This window comes from Thalassophryne amazonica, chromosome 8 (assembly GCF_902500255.1).
Source record: "Thalassophryne amazonica chromosome 8, fThaAma1.1, whole genome shotgun sequence".
Taxonomy (NCBI): domain Eukaryota; kingdom Metazoa; phylum Chordata; class Actinopteri; order Batrachoidiformes; family Batrachoididae; genus Thalassophryne; species Thalassophryne amazonica.
In genome coordinates, this window is record NC_047110.1 from 113,135,151 (window position 1) to 113,152,355 (window position 17,205).

The window sequence follows — 17,205 nt, forward strand, 5'->3', positions numbered from 1 at the left end:
GAATTTTTCACAGTTATATACAACACTTATTATCATTTTAACTAATTGCCACAGCTGCACTAAACCTTCTCACAGCTGCTGCTTTTACTGTGGCTGCATCAAAATGAACAGTTATCACTTAAAAACGAGTCGTCGTCACACGTGTGTAAACTTTGGAATTAATCTGTGCTGCCGTTCTTAACGTTATCAGCTACATTCCATTGAAGCGCACGCTGGGACGCTCCTAGTACCTACGTCACCCGTCAGAAAGACCCGAGGGACGTCTCCGTAGCTGCGAATGCCGTATACCTTGAAACCGGTCACAAAGTAATCCTGTGGATCATCAGATGGTCACTAACAGACTAAAACTAAATTGTTATGATTTCAGTGCGTCACGTCGTTTAACATTGAATGAATTTTTTTTTTTAATTCATAATTCTGTCAAAAAAGATCACATTTCATTCATATTTGAGGGCGTTATGTAGGATGGTATCATTTATCGACTGACAAAAGTTTGATCCGGATTTGATCCAGATTACAGATTTTGTGGCCATTCAAATGTAATATTGAAAACCCCATTTAATGTATATTTTACATTATATCTTAATCAAATGTGCCCCAATCACTCTCATATTTGAAAGTGAGGTGCAGACTGACACTATCAGCTGACAAAGTTTGAACCAGATCTGAGCCAGATTGTGGATTTTGTGGACATTTGAATTTAATATCGAAAAGCCCATTTGATGCACATTTTCAATCACTCTCATTTTTCTGTTACGGATTTATCTACATCACCAAAATTGGATGGAGGCTCCAATTTTATGCCTGTTTGCCAAGTGCCAAAAAGCAGTGACAAATTGTGCAAAGCAGAGAAAACCAATGTTCTGTGAAACGTAACTGAAAAAGTTGGGGAAAAAACCTTGACTGAAGTGCATGAACTAAATACATCCTCCTGACATTTGATCACATCTAATTTATCTTATGAAAAGTCACTTCTCACAGGACTTTGACCTTGAAAATTTTTTCCAAGGTAAAAATTTGTAGAATTGGAAACTAGTTTTTTGTATCATTGTTGTTGTTGCTGTTGCCATGGCGTTGGCAGGAAGATGATTAGTTGTTGCAGAGTGTCGGTGCCATGTTTTTGGTTCATTTTAAATGCAGTCATTGCTTTACAGTGTTCAGGGCCATTGAGGTCAAAGGTCAGTGGGTTTATTCGGGGCAGTGCGTCTGCACACGACAACAAACCGCCTGCACTGTGGTAACTGTGGTGATTCATCCAAAGTATCACAGTAATGCAGATTCATCTCATGGGGGTCATTCCAGTGGTTTGATCTTTGGCTGGACCAGCTGGGTAGATGGTTTTTAGTACCCGGGTCGGGCAGGTCGCTGACCCCTGCTGGTCACAGTCAGCAATGGTTTGAGTGACTCCAGCACTAGATCTGATTCTGTTGGGATTGATCGGTGCTGTGGAGTTCTGAAGGGTGAAGATGGCGTTTGCAGACGAGCCTGTAGTCTTCTGTGGGCTTGGACCTGATGCCCTCATGTGCTAATCAATATGTTTTTTATGAAATGTCTCCGTGTTTCTGCAGTCCTGAGGTGAGTCAGACTGTCTGGGTTTGACAGGAACTGCCAGACAGACACAGACCTGCCATGTGGCGCTGGAATCCAGTCCAGTGGGGGGTTGAGTGTTTGTTGGCACACTCCGGGAGTCATGGCGACCCCCCCCCCCCCCCCACTTCCCCGTGCGCTAATCTGTTAAGACCCCCGTGCACTGTGTGGTGCCGCGTGCCACACATAGCTGGACAGTGTCTCCGTCTCAGTCTGTCTCAGACTCCAGCTGTCTGCTGGTGGCCAGCTGTGAAAGGCCGCGGTTGCACAAGGAATTCACAGCCAACATTTCATACGCGTGCCATCACAAACGTGTGGCGCAGGACGTTTGGTGACATTTTATGGTTCCTGTTCTACGTTGTTGGATGTCACAACTGCAGGGTTAAAGATTCTTTAAAAACAACTAAATAGTTTGTCATACACTCGCTGAAGTTAGCTAACAGTACAGCTACATGAACGTTTACCAGTTTACATATCAGTTGAGCAATAATATCACTTGATATGAGCCTTTCACAAACATATTTTTGCATTATTGTATTAGTAAATAAACAATGCCAAAAAGCACTTTGGCTTTGTCCAGCAGGAGGCGCTCGTTTACAATGATGTCATGTATGGCTGGAGCCCCCATCAGCCCCTGGTCACATTAACAAGAAGAGACAGAGGTTGGCCATATTTATAGTTCTTCATAATATTCAGAGTAAAGTTCATGTTTAAACTGTAAAACATCAAACCTCTCATTTCTTTGTCATAACGATTTGATAACAAAATGATAGGAATCATTAGCATTTTTTATGTATATCAGCAGATATATCTTGTTTTTAACTTCCTACCATCTGTATAGGCCCCCAAAAATCCATATCACTCAGGCTCTAATTGAAAATATGTTCTGAGGCATCAGAGCCACATTTGACAGCATCTACACACTAAATTATAGTTATTTCTGTATAAGAACATTCACACTGAGATTTTTGTGATGAAGGTTTCCAGTCCTCCAGGAAGACGATATCCAGACGTTTCCACAAATGGACTTTTAGTTGGTGTTCAAGACATTTCTGCTGTCCTCCAGCTTTTTCAATTTTAACATATTGATGAGAGTGCAACCGATATGGATTTCTGGGGGACAGATACCGATATTAGAAAGCAAAAAATTTGTACAATACAATACTGAATACACACACACACACATATTATATATATATATATCAGTGATGCCAAAGAAATGTAACTGAGGCTTGATGTTTTGATGTTTTACAGTTTCAACATGAGCTTTATTAGAAATAAGTATAAACATAACAAACGGCATACATCAACAGCTGCCTTCACTTGGATTGGAAGTCGCTGTGTCTCATCACTCAACATTTGCATAAAATAGACTTTTCATCTATGTTGGCCTAGCTTAACCGAGCTGGTGGCATTTGCAACCACTTGACCCTTGTCTCTGTAAAACACCCATTCTGATTGACAGTGATTGGCAGCTGGTTGCTTTGCCTTTGTCTGTTGTAGCTGTGACCAAGTGGTGATGGGGTCCCAGCCATACTGTACAGCACTGTATGTAACCAGTGGCATTGCAGCACTTCCTGCTGTACGAAAAACACAAAACTCCAATGATTTTCAACATTCTACATTTGGTAAAATAAAAAAAAAAAAGTTTTCATACTTGTAACAACAGCACAGATCTGATGTGTTTGTGAAAGGCTCATATCAGCCGATATCATCGTCAACAAATATATTAAGCGGCTCTAGTTTTGACCAACAACTTCAAGTTTCTTTAAAGTTCTAGATGATGTGCGATGATGTAACTGTTCATCATCATTTTACATGTTACTAAAAGATGTCCAGATGATCTCATTTTGTGAAATATTAAAGTCTAATCAGAATTTTGAAATCAAAAATATAAAATGGTCCAAACTACAGTGAGGATATCTTCAAATAGTATTTTCATAATTTAAACAGTATGAGCTGACGATTTCTCTAATGAGACAGTCACTACAAGCCCTTGAGCAAGGTCCACAATCCCCAAGTTGCTCCCGGTGTGTAGTTAGTGAGTTGCATGGCAGCACCCTGGCATCAGTGTGTGAAAGGGTGAATGTAAGGCATCGTTGTAAAGTTTAGATTAGACTAAAATCTTAGCCACAGAGAAGAAATGGTTTGAAAGAGGGGTCAAAGAGACATTCTATGTGAAACAGCTGAAACCCAGCCTTAACCGGGGAGGGGTCTGAGACACGCTTTGTCCCCTGTTTACAATGTGGTACTCAAGTCAAAGCAGTTTCAGTCTTTTGTTCATGGTAATGAGTCATTCAAGTCATCAGGAGAGTCGTCAAGGGAGCCATCAGGAGAGACTTCCGTCCCATCATTAGGAGGGACAGCTGCCCTGTCATTAGGAGGGTGCTTAATACAGCACAACAGGTGCTAATTAGAGCTATTGTTTAGTCACTAGCCTATAGCAGTCGGCCTCTTGGTAGGAGGGGTCTGGTTAGGTTTAAAACTCCAGCATTTGTGGCTTCTGTTTACAAGAGTCAAGACAGAAGTCAGACTACCAGAGCAAGAATTTTAGCTGAGGAAGCTTCTGTGATTTGAAGCAAAACGTCCTCGCGTCAAGCAACCCAGTCCAGTCGAAGATTCAAGCTTCTCTAATATGGAAACCACCTGGACAACTGAGAACCTACACAGAAATCGTTGTAAAGCATTTTGAGCTTCTGATTCAGATGGTAAAGTGTATAATGTGAATCCAGTGTTTGCCTCATAAATGTGAAGTTCCTGGTTCTATCTGGATTTGAAATTAAAGCCTGGTTTCTGGGACTCTGTTGACTGTATTGTTTTTTTTTTTTTAAGGGGGGGGGAGTAGAACCAAAGCGGTGTGAATGTGCAGCTGTGATCTGGATTGGAAGCGGCTCTGGCCCTCCTGAGCGTCGTTCTTTTTACCCACGTTCCTGTGTGAACTTGCCATCTGTGCTGCAGAGGTTTATTTCGGTCTCCTCGGCTGCAGCTGCGGCTCACTCGGGCTATTTTTCGCTCTGCATGGTCACGTTGGTCATTTTGAAGCTCAGAGCTTCAGTTACTGTGGAGATTCCTGCTCGCTGCAGACTGAAGCCGACGCCCTGCTGTCTAATGTGTCACGCTGTGATTGGTGGAGAGAGGACGGGCTGAGGGCGGAGGGACGTTTCTCAGAGCGAAGGTCATCTGTTCAACATTGACTTCTGCTTCAAGTAACAACATGCCAACTGACAAATATTCCACTTTGTGCTGAGCCTCCTGCTGTCGGCCTGCGTGCACACATACGTCAGAGGATTATCTCTGTTTCTGTTTCCTCAAACCGTTTAAAGGGGAATATATTTAGGATGAGTTGAGTTCATGTTGTCACCAGTCGTCTTACACCTGTTGTGTTCCGTGGCTCATTGCTTCACTCTGTCACCGCGGAACGTCACGAAGAGCAACGTATTCAAATTACCGTGACCTTGCTGACCTTTGGACTCAGAGTGAATATGGTGGTGACTGCACTCACCACAAGCGCCGTACACCTCAGAATTAGCCCAATGCTAATAACATTTCTACCTAACATTTGTATAGGGATTAGCCCAGTGTTAATAACATTTGTATCGGGATTAGCCCAGTGCTCATAACATTTGTATCAGGATTAGCTCAATGGTAATAACATTTGTATTGGGATTATCTAGTGTTAATAACATTTGTATTGGTATTAGCCCAATGCTGATAACATTTGTATCGGGATTAGCCCAATGGTAATAACATTTGTATCAGGATTAGCCCAGTGTTAATAACATTTGTATCAGGATTAGTCCAATGGTAATAACATTTGTATCAGGATTAGTCCAATGGTAATAACATTTGTATCGGGATTAGCTCAATGGTAATAACATTTGTATCAGGATTAGCCAAGTGTTAATAATATTTGTATTGGGATTAGCCCAATGCTTATAAAATTTGTACCTGGATTAGCCCAATGGAAATAATACTTGTATTGGTATTAGCCCAATGCTAGTAATATTTGTATCGGGATTAGCCCAGTGGTAATAACATTTGTAATGGGATTATCCCAGTGGTAATAACATTTGTATCGGTATTAGTCCAATAGTAATAACATTTGTATCTGGATTAGCCCAACGGAAATAACATTTGCACTGGGATTAGCCCAGTGGTAATAACATTTGTATCGGGATTAGCCCATTGGTCATATTTGTAATGGGATTAGCCCAATGGTAATAAGTGGACTGCATGCATTTACACTCAACAAAAATATAAACGCAACATTTTTTGGTTTTGCTCCCATTTTGTATGAGATGAACTCAAAGATCTAAAACTTTTTCCACATACACAAGATCACCATTTCCCTCAAATATTGTTCACAAACCAGTCTAAATCTGTGATAGTGAGCACTTCTCCTTTGCTGAGATAATCCATCCCACCTCACAGGTGTGCCATATCAATCAATCAATTCAATCAATTTTTTTATATAGCGCCAAATCACAACAAACAGTTGCCCCAAGGCGCTTTATATTGTAAGGCAAGGCCATACAATAATTATGTAAAACCCCAACGGTCAAAACGACCCCCTGTGAGCAAGCACTTGGCTACAGTGGGAAGGAAAAACTCCCTTTTAACAGGAAGAAACCTCCAGCAGAACCAGGCTCAGGGAGGGGCAGTCTTCTGCTGGGACTGGTTGGGGCTGAGGGAGAAAAGATGCTGATTAGTGCACAGGTGTGCCTTAGACTGCCCACAATAAAAGGCCACTCTGAAAGGTGCAGTTTTGTTTTATTGGGGGGGGGATACCAGTCAGTATCTGGTGTGACCACCATTTGCCTCATGCAGTGCAACACATCTCCTTCCGCATAGAGTTGATCAGGTTGTCAATTGTGGCCTGTGGAATGTTGGTCCACTCCTCTTCAATGGCTGTGCGAAGTTGCTGGATATTGGCAGGAACTGGTACACGCTGTCGTATACGCCGGTCCAGAGCATCCCAAACATGCTCAATGGGTGACATGTCCGGTGAGTATGCCGGCCATGCAAGAACTGGGACATTTTCAGCTTCCAAGAATTGTGTACAGATCCTTGCAACATGGGGCCGTGCATTATCCTGCTGCAACATGAGGTGATGTTCTTGGATGTATGGCACAACGACGATGAACTGGAGTCAGGTCGAGACCCCGATGAGGACGACGAGCATGCAGATGAGCTTCCCTGAGACGGTTTCTGACAGTTTGTGCAGAAATTCTTTGGTTATGCAAACCGATTGTTTCAGCAGCTGTCCGAGTGGCTGGTCTCAGACGATCGTGGAGGTGAACATGCTGGATGTGGAGGTCCTGGGCTGGTGTGGTTACACATGGTCTGCGGTTGTGAGGCTGGTTGGATGTACTGCCAAATTCTCTGAAATGCCTTTGGAGACGGCTTATGGTAGAGAAATGAACATTCAATACACGAGCAACAGCTCTGGTTGACATTCCTGCTGTCAGCATGCCAATTGCACGCTCCCTCAAATCTTGCGACATCTGTGGCATTGTGCTGTGTGATAAAACTGCACCTTTCAGAGTGGCCTTTTATTGTGGGCAGTCTAAGGCACACCTGTGCACTAATCATGGTGTCTAATCAGCATCTTGATATGGCACACTTGTGAGGTGGGATGGATTATCTCAGCAAAGAAGTGCTCACTATCACAGATTTAGACTGGTTTGTGAACAATATTTGAGGGAAATGGTGATATTGTGTATGTGGAAAAAGTTTTAGATCTTTGAGTTCATCTAATACAAAATGGGAGCAAAACCAAAAGTGTTGCGTTTATATTTTTGTTGAGTGTATATAAAAACTTTCCATCTGAATCAGAAGCTCAAAGCACTTTACATTGATGCCTCACAGTCACACATTTGCCATACAAGGGAGGAGCAGTTTGTCTCTTATTGTCACAAATGAAAGTTATTGGGGCATGTTTGATTAAGATATAATGTAAAATATACATTAAATGTGGTTTTCAATGTTAAATTTAAAATGGCCACAAAATCTGTAATCTGGATCAGATCTGCATCAAACATTGTCAGTTAATAAAGGATACCGTCCTACACAACGCTCTCAAATATGAAAGAAATTCAATCTTTTTTGACAAATACGTACATTTTTCAAAATTCTTTCAATGTTAAAGATAGGGATTTTTCCTGAGTATGACCTTGAAAATTGAATCAGTTCTTGCCTATCAGGATATGAATCTTCAGAAAGAATTTCATAACGATATATGAAAAATTTTGGGCTCCAGGCTGTTCACAAACAAACATTGCCCCCGCCCAGCTTTGTTGGTGGAGATAACTTATGCACCGTAATTAGCCTGATGCTAATAGCACGTGTCTGAATTTGCTTAATTCCAATCGCTCATGTGTTGGAATTAACCTAATACTAAGAGTGCATGTGTCAGTATTAGCCTAATGTTTTGGAATTAGCCAAAAGGTAATAATGCATGTTTCTGAATTAGCCTCATGCTAACAGCACATGCGTCTGAATTTCCAGAACTGCAACAACAAAGTCATAATTCAGTTTACAGTGCAGTTTCAGAAAGTATAATCATAAAATACATTTTTACTTTACTTTTAGTTGATCAATTAATACAGTTTTGTCCACAATTAATTCTTATGTCATCAGTGATTGATTATCAATTTGACAACTAATTGTGTGGAATTTTCCTCATCATTCATGTTATCAAAACACGTTGGGTGGCGGCTGTGTGTGTGTGTGTGTGTGTGTGTGTGTGTGTGTGTGTGTGTGTGTGTGTGTGTGTGTGTGTGTGTGTGTTCATCCTCTGGAGTGCACACAGACAGCTGATCAATAAGCAGAGTTATTGGTGCTGTTACGGTGCGGAGGACACATCTGGCACTCAGCCAAACCACATCAATACTCCTGAAAGCTTTTTGCCAATCAGAGAAGGTGGAGAAACATTTAGGAAATTATTATATCACAGGTTTATTTTTCTCTCACTGAACAGTCAAAGTGTAGGTTTTACAGAGATTCAGATCCACAATTTAGACAAAATAAAACAAACAAAAATAAGTTCTCTGAGCCACAAAAACACTTTGAATCACAAACTCTTCAAATCTTTTTTTTTTTCTTTTTTTTTTTGTGTAAATATATAGTAAGTGGACACATTTTTCACTCGTGGACTCTGACTGGTTTTCTGGTTCTGGTTGGGGTGATTCTGGACCAGGCTTGTGGTCGGGGCCTGGGGTCAGGGATTATGTTTAGAGTTAGGTGTCGGGGTTTGGGGAGCTGTTTCTGGCCTGAGGGTCTGCGGTTCAAATCCAGGTCAGACTGGAAAAGTCAGTAAGGGGCTGCGTTGCTGTAAATCCGTATTGTTCTCTGGATCTGCAGAGATTTGAGGGCGTGGCAGAGTGTGTGGTGGGCGTGTCTGTGTTTCTGATAGTCTTTGATCACTGTATGATCGATGAAGCTCCTCTGATCAGTTGTCAGTGAGTGTGACAGAATTGTCCATCTGTCCTCGTCCTGCACAGACCTTCTGTTTTTCAGTCCTCCCTCACAAAAAAATAAACTGATAAAGTAAAATTAAAATAATAATGATAAAACCTTACATATGGGACATAATTTGCATTAAAATATTTCTCTAAAAGGTTTGTTTGTCTCTTAAGATCTTCGTACCATGAAGAGAATTTAATTAAATGTTATTTCCTTTAATATTTTGAGTTAGTAAATGTGTTTTTATCAAGCATACTGGAAACATTATCAGTCCTCAGAGGAAGAACTCTTGTTTTAAATTTTTGATTGTTCATCCAAATATTGTCTTTTTTATATCAATATAGCTGTTTTGTTTATTTGTGTTTTTTTTTTTTTTCTTGTAATAAATCAAGCTTCTTAAAAAAAAAAAAAAAAAAATCCCTGGATAAATTAGAACAATATTAAGGCTCAAAGTCATACTGCTGGATATGACCTTGAGCCACAAAAATACAACTACGAATAAATAAGGTCATAATGGTAAAACTGTTATGAAATGACATTTGATGGTTTCCTTCAAAGCACTAAGTGCAGAATTTAAAACTGCATCAAAGTAAACATTAAATAAAAACAAAATAATTAAAGCAAACAGATGTTATCCAGCAAAATGATTTCATGTGTTATCATTACTATTTTTATTACTTATTTACTTCTTGTTATTCTTTTAAAACAGAGACATTTTTGGATACTGCTGGATTTAACCTTGAGGCACAAAATTACTGTTTTGAATCAATAAGGTCATAATGATAAAACGGGTATAAGATGACATTTTATGTACTGGTTTCTTTTGAAAAACTCAAACTCTTTGGAAACTACAGAATTTAAAAGTGCATCAGTTTAAATATTATATGAAGGCAAATATAAAATAAGTGGTAAAAGCACTACAGAAGCATTCGGTAATCTTTCATTAACTGCTGATGTGTTTGCAGCATTAATGATGATTTAATAGTTTTCTCTTTGTGTAAATAATTTTCAGCTTTTTTACTGTTCAAGATGTATTGATCGAGGCTCGGCGCTCCTTGACTTTTGACCTGCTGTCAGCAGGTTATGAGCCACAGCTGAGACCTTTTCCCAGGATGCTTTGTGGACTCCGCTCTGAAAACATGTAACCTCATTGAAGCAGACACACAATAGGACAGGCTGGTTCCCACGGCGACAGCAGCAGGAGCTGTTTTTACTGCGGCGTTTTAATGTCTGCGTTCATTCGGGGTGAAGAAGTTCTAAAGTCCGACTGCAAACAGGAAGTGCCTGTTGGTCTCTTCTGACCCCTGCAGGCCACCACAGTCATAACAACTCAGACTGATTGATGGCTTTTATTGATAATAATGTAATTATTGTACATATTTGACTTTGGATTTTGAGTATTAGGTCTGTGAAGTTTGTGGGTGGCTCACTGTGGGCCCGTCTTTCACTGCACCTGCAAGTCCTGCAGGTTCAGGATCAACACATGACAAAAACTAGAGTCCCGCACTCGTCCAGCACAAACCTCCACCAACACGAGTTTCCAATTGCACAAATTTTTACCTTGGAAAAAATTTTCACAATCAAAGTCCTGTTAGAAGTGACTTTTCATAAGATAAAATATAATACAATCAAAAGGACTTTTCAATGTTAAAGTCAAATATCTGCTAAATCTGCAATAGGGATCAGATCAGGCTCAACCTTTGTCAGGTGATAGTGTCAGTCTGCACCTCACTTTCAAATATAAGAGTGATTGGGGCACATTTGATTAAGATATAATGTAAAATATACATTAAATGGGGTTTTCAATATTAAATTTAAATGGGCACAAAATCTGTAATCTGGATCAGATTCAGATTAAACCATCCTACATAACAGAGTTATGAATTTTTAAAAATTGTGTTAGATAGGGATTTTTCCAATATTCTGAGATTTTTCCTGACTTTGAGCTTGAAAATACACAGTTCTTCCCTTTCAGGATATGAGTCATGGTGTCTAACCAGATCCTTACTCTGGATGGCATTACCCTGACCTCTAGTAATACTGTGAGAAATCTTCGAGTCATTTTTGATCAGGATATGTCATTCAATGCGCATATTAAACAAATATGTAGGACTGCTTTTTTGCATTTGCGCAATATCTCTAAAATTAGAAAGGTCTTGTCTCAGAGTGATGCTGAAAAACTAATTCATGCATTTATTTCCTCTAGGCTGGACTATTGTAATTCATTATTATCAGGTTGTCCTAAAGGTTCCCTGAAAAGCCTTCAGTTAATTCAAAATGCTGCAGCTAGAGTACTGACAGGGACTAGAAGGAGAGAGCATATCTCACCCATATTGGCCTCTCTTCATTGGCTTCCTGTTAATTCTACAATAGAATTTAAAATTCTTCTTCTTACTTAGAAGGTTTTGAATAATCAGGTCCCATCTTATCTTAGGGACCTCATAGTACCATATCACCCCAATAGAGCGCTTCGCTCTCAGACTGCAGGCTTACTTGTAGTTCCTAGGGTTTGTAAGAGTAGAATGGGAGGCAGAGCCTTCAGCTTTCAGGCTCCTCTCCTGTGGAACCAGCTCCCAATTCAGATCAGGGAGACAGACACCCTCTCTACTTTTAAGATTAGGCTTAAAACTTTCCTTTTTGCTAAGGCTTATAGTTAGGGCTGGATCAGGTGACCCTGAACCATCCCTTAGTTATGCTGCTATAGACTTAGACTGCTGGGGGGTTCCCATGATGCACTGAGTGTTTCTTTCTCTTTTTGCTCTGTATGCACCACTCTGCATTTAATCATTAGTGATTGATCTCTGCTCTCTTCCACAGCATGTCTTTTTCCTGGTTCTCTCCCTCAGCCCCAACCAGTCCCAGCAGAAGACTGCCCCTCCCTGAGCCTGGTTCTGCTGGAGGTTTCTTCCTGTTAAAAGGGAGATTTTCCTTCCCACTGTCGCCAAGTGCTTGCTCACAGGGGGTCGTTTTGACCGTTGGGGTTTTTACGTAATTATTGTATGGCCTTGCCTTACAATATAAAGCGCCTTGGGGCAACTGTTTGTTGTGATTTGGCGCTATATAAATAAAATTGATTGAATTAATTGAGTAACAATATATGAACAATTGTGGGCTCCAAGCTGTTAACAAACAAACAAACAAACAAACAGGGGCAAAAACTTAACTGCTTCAAACTTTATTAGTGGAGGTAAATATAACTCAAAAATGTTATTTGTGCATTAATGTCAATTTATTTATTCAATAATTTATTTCAATTGAAAAAAATTAAAATTGAATCTGTACAACAAAAATTTCCAAGTGCTTCCAACTAACAATGAGTAAAAAAGTGGGCGGAGCTTCACTCACTTGGTTTTATTCTTCTCTCTCTCTCTCTCTCTCTCGCTCGTTCATTTGAATATTCACAGAATTTTTGTCATGTGACTGTTGGTATCAACTGAGTTATTTCAGGCTTCACAGCTGCACTGAAAAGCACAATTTTTCTTCTTTTTTTTTGGAATTTTACAAACTCTGGAAAAATGTAAAATGTTGATGAAGAATAAAATGAGTGTTCAGCACATGATTAGTTCATGGGCCGTCCAAAATTTGTTAATCTGGTGATAATTACTTTTTTTTTTTTTTTACAGTTTCTATACTAAATTCTGTAATAAATTTTACTCGGACATGAAACAATTCAAGTGCTTCTGATTTAAAGTTTTATTTTATGATGAAATAATCTGATTTTACTAGAGGTTTATGTTGTGGGTTTGTGATTAAAACTGATTTAAGGACTAAAATCTGTCCTATAAATCTCTTATAAAACAAAGTTGGTCTCAGCATTTCTGATCAAACAGTCAGTGATACATAAATGATCAATTTAAAACAACAAAAAATCTTTTTCAGGTTGTGGTTCCAACTCGAGTGGGGCAGGTTTACATCTACAACACAATCAAATCGGATCAGGATGAGTACGACGTTCCACCCAGACACCAGCCTCCAACGCAACACGACATCTACGATGTCCCACCCACCCGCCAGCAGTACAGCACACAGGTCAGACCACTGCGCACGTGTGGTTGGTGTGTGTGTGTCCACAGTGTGGTTGGTGTGTGTGTGTGTCCACAGTGTGGTTGGTGTGTGTGTGTGTGTGTGTGTGTGTGTGTGTGTGTGTGTGTGTGTGTGTGTGTGTGTGTGTGTGTGTGTGTCCACAGTGTGGTTGGTGTGTGTGTGTGTGTGTGTGTGTGTGTCCACAGTGTGGTTGGTGTGTGTGTGTGTCCACAGTGTGGTTGGTGTGTGTGTGTGTGTCCACAGTGTGGTTGGTGTGTGTGTGTCCGTGTCCACAGTGTGGTTGGTGTGTGTGTGTCCGTGTCCACAGTGTGGTTGGTGTGTGTGTGTCCGTGTCCACAGTGTGGCTGGTGTGTGTGTGTGTCCGTGTCCACAGTGTGGCTGGTGTGTGTGTGTGTGTGTGTGTCCACAATGTGGTTGGTGTGTGTGTGTGTGTGTGTGTGTCCACAATGTGGTTGGTGTGTGTGTGTGTCCACAGTGTGGTTGGTGCGCGCGTGCGCGTGTCCACAGTGTGGTTGGTGTGTGTGTTCACAGTGTGGTTGGTGTGTGTGTTCACAGTGTGGTTGGTGTGTGTGTCCACAGTGTGGTTGGCGTGTGTGTCCACAGTGTGGTTGGCGTGTGTGTGTGTGTGTCCACAGGGTGGTTGGCGCGTGTGTATGTGTCCACAGGGTGGTTGGCGCGTGTGTATGTGTCCACAGTGTGGTTGGTGTGTATGTGTCCACAGGGTGGTTGGCGCGTGTGTGTGTTCACAGTGTGGTTGGTGTGTATGTGTCCACAGGGTGGTTGGCGCGTGTGTGTGTGTGCGCGGTGTGTGTGTGCGCGTGTGTGTCCACAGTGTGGTTGGTGTTGGTGTGTGTGTGCGTGTGTCCACAGTGTGGTTGGTGTTGGTGTGTGTGTGTGTGTGTGTTTGTTTCTCCATCATGACTCAGGACAGTCTTCTTCTGTGTGTAGGTCTATGATACTCCTCCCATGGTGGTGAAGGGTCCCTCTGGTGGTCAGGATGTGTATGACATCCCAGCAAGCACAGACAAGAACGCGCAGCAAATGGTATGACCCTCAGAGTCCACGTGTCCGAGAGTCTCTCCCTGAAAGAAACGTGAGCCTGAGGTGCAGGAAGAGAGGATTTTGGTTTGTGTGTCAGTGATTTCCTGCACTTACTGACACTCAGAACATCTAACCACCACTTTGGACTTGATCTTCGGTTAAAGAAGATGGACGATGTGTCTTTAAACTGACGGCCTGTTTCCTCTTTTCAAAGATGAACAAAAACGCGACCTCATAACTGACACGAGGTCAAAGTGTTTCATCCAAACTACAACTGAACAGGCGTCTTTGGTCACTTTTATCTGTTTCGACCTTCTCCAGTCTCTGAGGTCCTCAACACTGAGGCACCAACGTGCTGGATCACGACCAGAGAAGCATACCACATGGACAAGATGTCATAGCCGACATTCCCTCAGGATGCAAGTGATGCTATTGATCAGTGATTGAAACTGATTGAAAGATGAGATATAATTTGAAGGTCAGATAAAGAAACAGAGAACCTGGAAGTCAGACACAAACACTCATTTTCTTCTAAACCCAGAGAAACTCCAGACGAACATTCGGTCACGATATGTTGAGGAAACAAGCAACGGGCAGCCGCGTGTGTGTGTGTGTGTCTGGACGAGATAACTCAAAAACAGCTGGACAGATGTCCTTCAAACATGGTGTGAATATGACTTGGACAGATATCTGGAGGGGGTTAGATTTTGGAGTAGTTTGGAAAATGTACATGAAGGAAAATGTAGACAAAAAAAGTCCTCTGATGCTCATGTTGCTTCTGTGGCTCTACAGTTGCGTCATCGACCAGTTGTTCTGCAACATCTTGTTTTTTCTGTTTTTCTCATCATTTGTGCAGACAAACCTTTAAAAAGATTCAGGTTGATGTTTGTGAACGAAGTGACGTCAACTCCCATCAAAATGTGTTTTGCTCCAGGTCTATGATTTTCCACCATCTGTCAGTAAAGATGTCCCTGACACTCAGCCAATCAGAGAGGAGACCTACGACGTACCGCCCCACTTCCCCAAACTGAAGCCACAACTTCCCGTTGCTCCTGGCAACAGCAGTGCCCTCGGCCCGTATCTGCTCAACAACTTGAACGACGACGATGACGACGAGCCGCCGATTCCAGAGGATGTGTACGACGTCCCGCCCCCTATCCTCGCAGACAAGCATTTCCACGGCGACAAGGGGGGAGTCGGGCTGCTTCCTCGAGAGATCTACGACATCCCGGCGAGCCTGCGAACCGCCGGCGGTCACACGACACGGGACGTGTACGACATCCCCCGTGAGCGGGAGGAGAGAGGAAGCGACAGAGGGGAGCAGTACGTCTACGACGTCCCACCTCAGGTGAGACATTTAAAGGAACAGTCCCATGTTTCAGCCTTTTATCTCAGTGACACAGATTAAAAATAAACTACTGCTAATAATCATAATAATACTTGAAATACTTGGACCAAAACCATCTACAGCAGTCAAGTCTCTGGTTACAACGTGAACCCGTCATCAGTGCCACTTTGACTGAGGTGCGTGTGCACGCCCCCGCTTTTATTCTTTGACTAAAGTGTCCGGTGGCTAAAACAAACTGGAGGACTTCAACGTCCCTCAAGATCCTAAAGTAGTTCAGGAATCTGCTTCTTCTTCTGGTACAAAATTTCACACTTGTGAAAATGTTGACATGGTTTTTACAGGGATGAAAGTGGTGAGAGAAAAAAAAAAAAGCTGAAACCCAAAATTTTTGGGGCGGGGGGGGGGGGGGGGGATTGATAGAAGCTCTGAAATACAATCTGGGGCTATTCTAGAAAATAAACTGCAGTGAGTGCAGCGTCCATTTTGGTGAGAAAAAAAAAAAACTTAAACTTGAAAAAGACTGAAAGGGTTGATGAAAATAAATTTCTTAGAGCAATAACAGATGAGAAAATCAGTTGGAAACCACACATGAAATATATACAAATCAAATTATCAAGAAGCATTTCAGTATTTAAACAAAGCAAAACATGTTCTGGATTACAAATCCCTCCACATCCTACACTGTTCCACCGTCTGACCGGATTTCAATGACCGTGTAGAGATCTGAGGCCAAAACTACCCGAGTTCAATAAAAACACTAACTATTCTTCAAAAAAGGACAGTATGGGTCACTCATAATGTCACTATCAAGACCAGACTCACTCTTCTTAAAGACAAAAATATTAAAATTAACAGACATAGTAAAATTCCAAACAGTAGATCTTGCACAAAGCAAAAAATAACCTTTTACCAAACACCATACAGAAACATACAGAAAAAGGAGAAATGTCATTAAGAGGTGTTAGATAATATCTGTGCTAATTCTTTGTTTTATGTGAGCTATCAAGTATTTGTGTTGTTTGGAAGTTCTGAGAAATATAAGTTAAGTTTTACTTCAGCATGTGTCCAGGTTTCAGATACAGGGAGAGCTCCCCCTGTTGGTGATAGCCAGTAACATTAGAAATGTGACACTAAACCACACCTGTTGTTAACACCTACAAGGTATAAAAAGTGCTGTATGACTCATTTTAGGTTTGTTTGTTTTTGTTTTGTTTTTACAAGATGGACACTGTCCGTGAGGGTCCCAGACCTGGTTTTTGACGTGACCTTTCATAAACTCAAAATGAGGAATACAATGGTTTGGTTTTTGGTAAGAGGCAGAATCTTACGTAAAAGAACCGGGGAGAAATAACAGAGGGAAAAACAACTTCAAAATTAATAAAAATCCATACAAACAAGAAACGATTCTGCATTTCATTCTGTGCGGGTGAGAGACGGTGGAACAGTGTGTGAGCAGCATCCAAACATTCAAAATGTAAAGAATGTGTTTTCACAGGATACAGGGATGAAGTGGAGCTGTGACAGTCACAAGAAACCATTATTATTTATTTCTATATTTATTTATTTATTTATGTTCATTGTTAGTTGGTTTTATGTTTGATGTGTTTCATCAGGTTCTTTTTTTGTCTGTCTTTTTCTAAAATTGTAGCATTATTATTAGTATTATTGCTGTTGCTACTATTATTATTAACAATAGTGCTTTTAAGGAAGCAGGGAAGTTT

The 17,205-nt window shown here is 41.1% G+C and overlaps 1 protein-coding gene across 3 annotated transcripts in view; it reads left to right on the forward strand.

Annotated features, from left to right (window-relative positions):
* bcar1 (BCAR1 scaffold protein, Cas family member) overlaps positions 1–17,205 on the forward strand; it is a 143,578-nt gene that overhangs the window by 117,258 nt on the left and 9,115 nt on the right. For all 3 annotated transcript variants that reach the window (XM_034177288.1, XM_034177290.1, XM_034177289.1), the window contains 3 exons: positions 12,931–13,080; positions 14,044–14,139; positions 15,071–15,484. In XM_034177288.1, coding sequence (XP_034033179.1) covers positions 12,931–13,080; positions 14,044–14,139; positions 15,071–15,484 — 660 coding nt within the window. The remainder of the gene's footprint in view (positions 1–12,930; positions 13,081–14,043; positions 14,140–15,070; positions 15,485–17,205) is intronic.